Source organism: Etheostoma cragini, unplaced genomic scaffold, assembly GCF_013103735.1.
Source record: "Etheostoma cragini isolate CJK2018 unplaced genomic scaffold, CSU_Ecrag_1.0 ScbMSFa_4419, whole genome shotgun sequence".
NCBI classification, from domain to species: Eukaryota; Metazoa; Chordata; class Actinopteri; order Perciformes; family Percidae; genus Etheostoma; species Etheostoma cragini.
In genome coordinates this window covers 955-1,917 of record NW_023268790.1, presented here as the reverse complement: position 1 = coordinate 1,917, position 963 = coordinate 955, and the positions used below count along the sequence as shown (strand labels likewise).

The 963-nt window shown below is 46.5% G+C and overlaps 1 protein-coding gene across 1 annotated transcript in view; it reads right to left on the bottom strand.

Annotated features, from left to right (window-relative positions):
* Positions 1 to 454: 454 nt before the first annotated feature.
* The window catches only part of LOC117941125 (nuclear factor NF-kappa-B p100 subunit-like), a gene marked incomplete at its 3' end in the record, with an annotated part of 1,420 nt that continues 911 nt past the window's right edge, over positions 455 to 963 (bottom strand). The window contains exons 3-4 of the mRNA XM_034866220.1: positions 658 to 762; positions 455 to 572 (exon numbers count right to left, since the gene is read on the bottom strand). Coding sequence (XP_034722111.1) covers positions 455 to 572; positions 658 to 762 — 223 coding nt within the window. The remainder of the gene's footprint in view (positions 573 to 657; positions 763 to 963) is intronic.

Here is a 963-nt window from a genome sequence, read left to right as displayed (position 1 = left end):
GTCTCTCTCTCTCTCTCTCTCTCTCTGTCTCTCTCTCTCTCTCTCTCTCTCTCTCTCTCTCTCTCTGTCCGTCTCTCCCTCTCTCTCTGTCTGTCTCTCCCTCTTTGTCTTTCTGTCTGTCTCTCTCTCTCTCTGTCTGTCTGTCTCTCACTCTCTCTCTCTACCTGTCTGTCTACCTGTGTCTACCTGTCTCTCTGTCCGTCTCTCCCTCTTTGTCTGTCTGTCTCTCTCTCTCTCTGTCTGTCTCTCTCTCTCCATCTGTCTCTCTCTCTGTCTCTCTCTCTGACTGTCTCTCTCTCTTTGTCTCTCTCTCTCGTCCTTTGTTTGACATACTATACTGAGACAGTTCTTCTTCTTCTTACTTTACTGGAACCTTGGGCTTTTTCAACATGCTTATTACGACTGTCTGGGATATTTTGGGGGATTCTAATTTGAGACTTTTTCCCCGACATACCATCCGATGTCTTCTTTCTGTCCCTGTACCTGTTTGTGGACGTCAGTAGGTGAGAAGTCTCCAAACGCCTCCCAGCCTCCCTCGTCGTCCTCCTCGTAGAAACGGATCTCGATGTCATCTGTAACCAGCAGCACAGAGGCATGATGGGAAATGTCTCCGCTTGAAGACACACAGACAAAGCTTTTGGATTCACGTGTCTTCACCTTTCTGGACTTTGTCGCAGAGCAGGAAGATCTCGTCTCCTCCGAGCACCGAGCCGCACGTCTTGTCCATCCGCGAGATTTTCAGGTTGGAGGCGTTCGGCGACTCTGCAGAAAAAACACAAAACTTATAAAAAAACAACAACACAAAACTTATTAAAAAAAAACATGAAACTGGTCATTTTCAATGCATTAGTGTAGAAGTGACTGTTGAGCATCAGGTAGAAACGTCATCACCAAACCCACCAGACTCCATGTAAATAATCACTACTTTTAGCATGTATAGAGCAGCATATCTCCACCAGACTC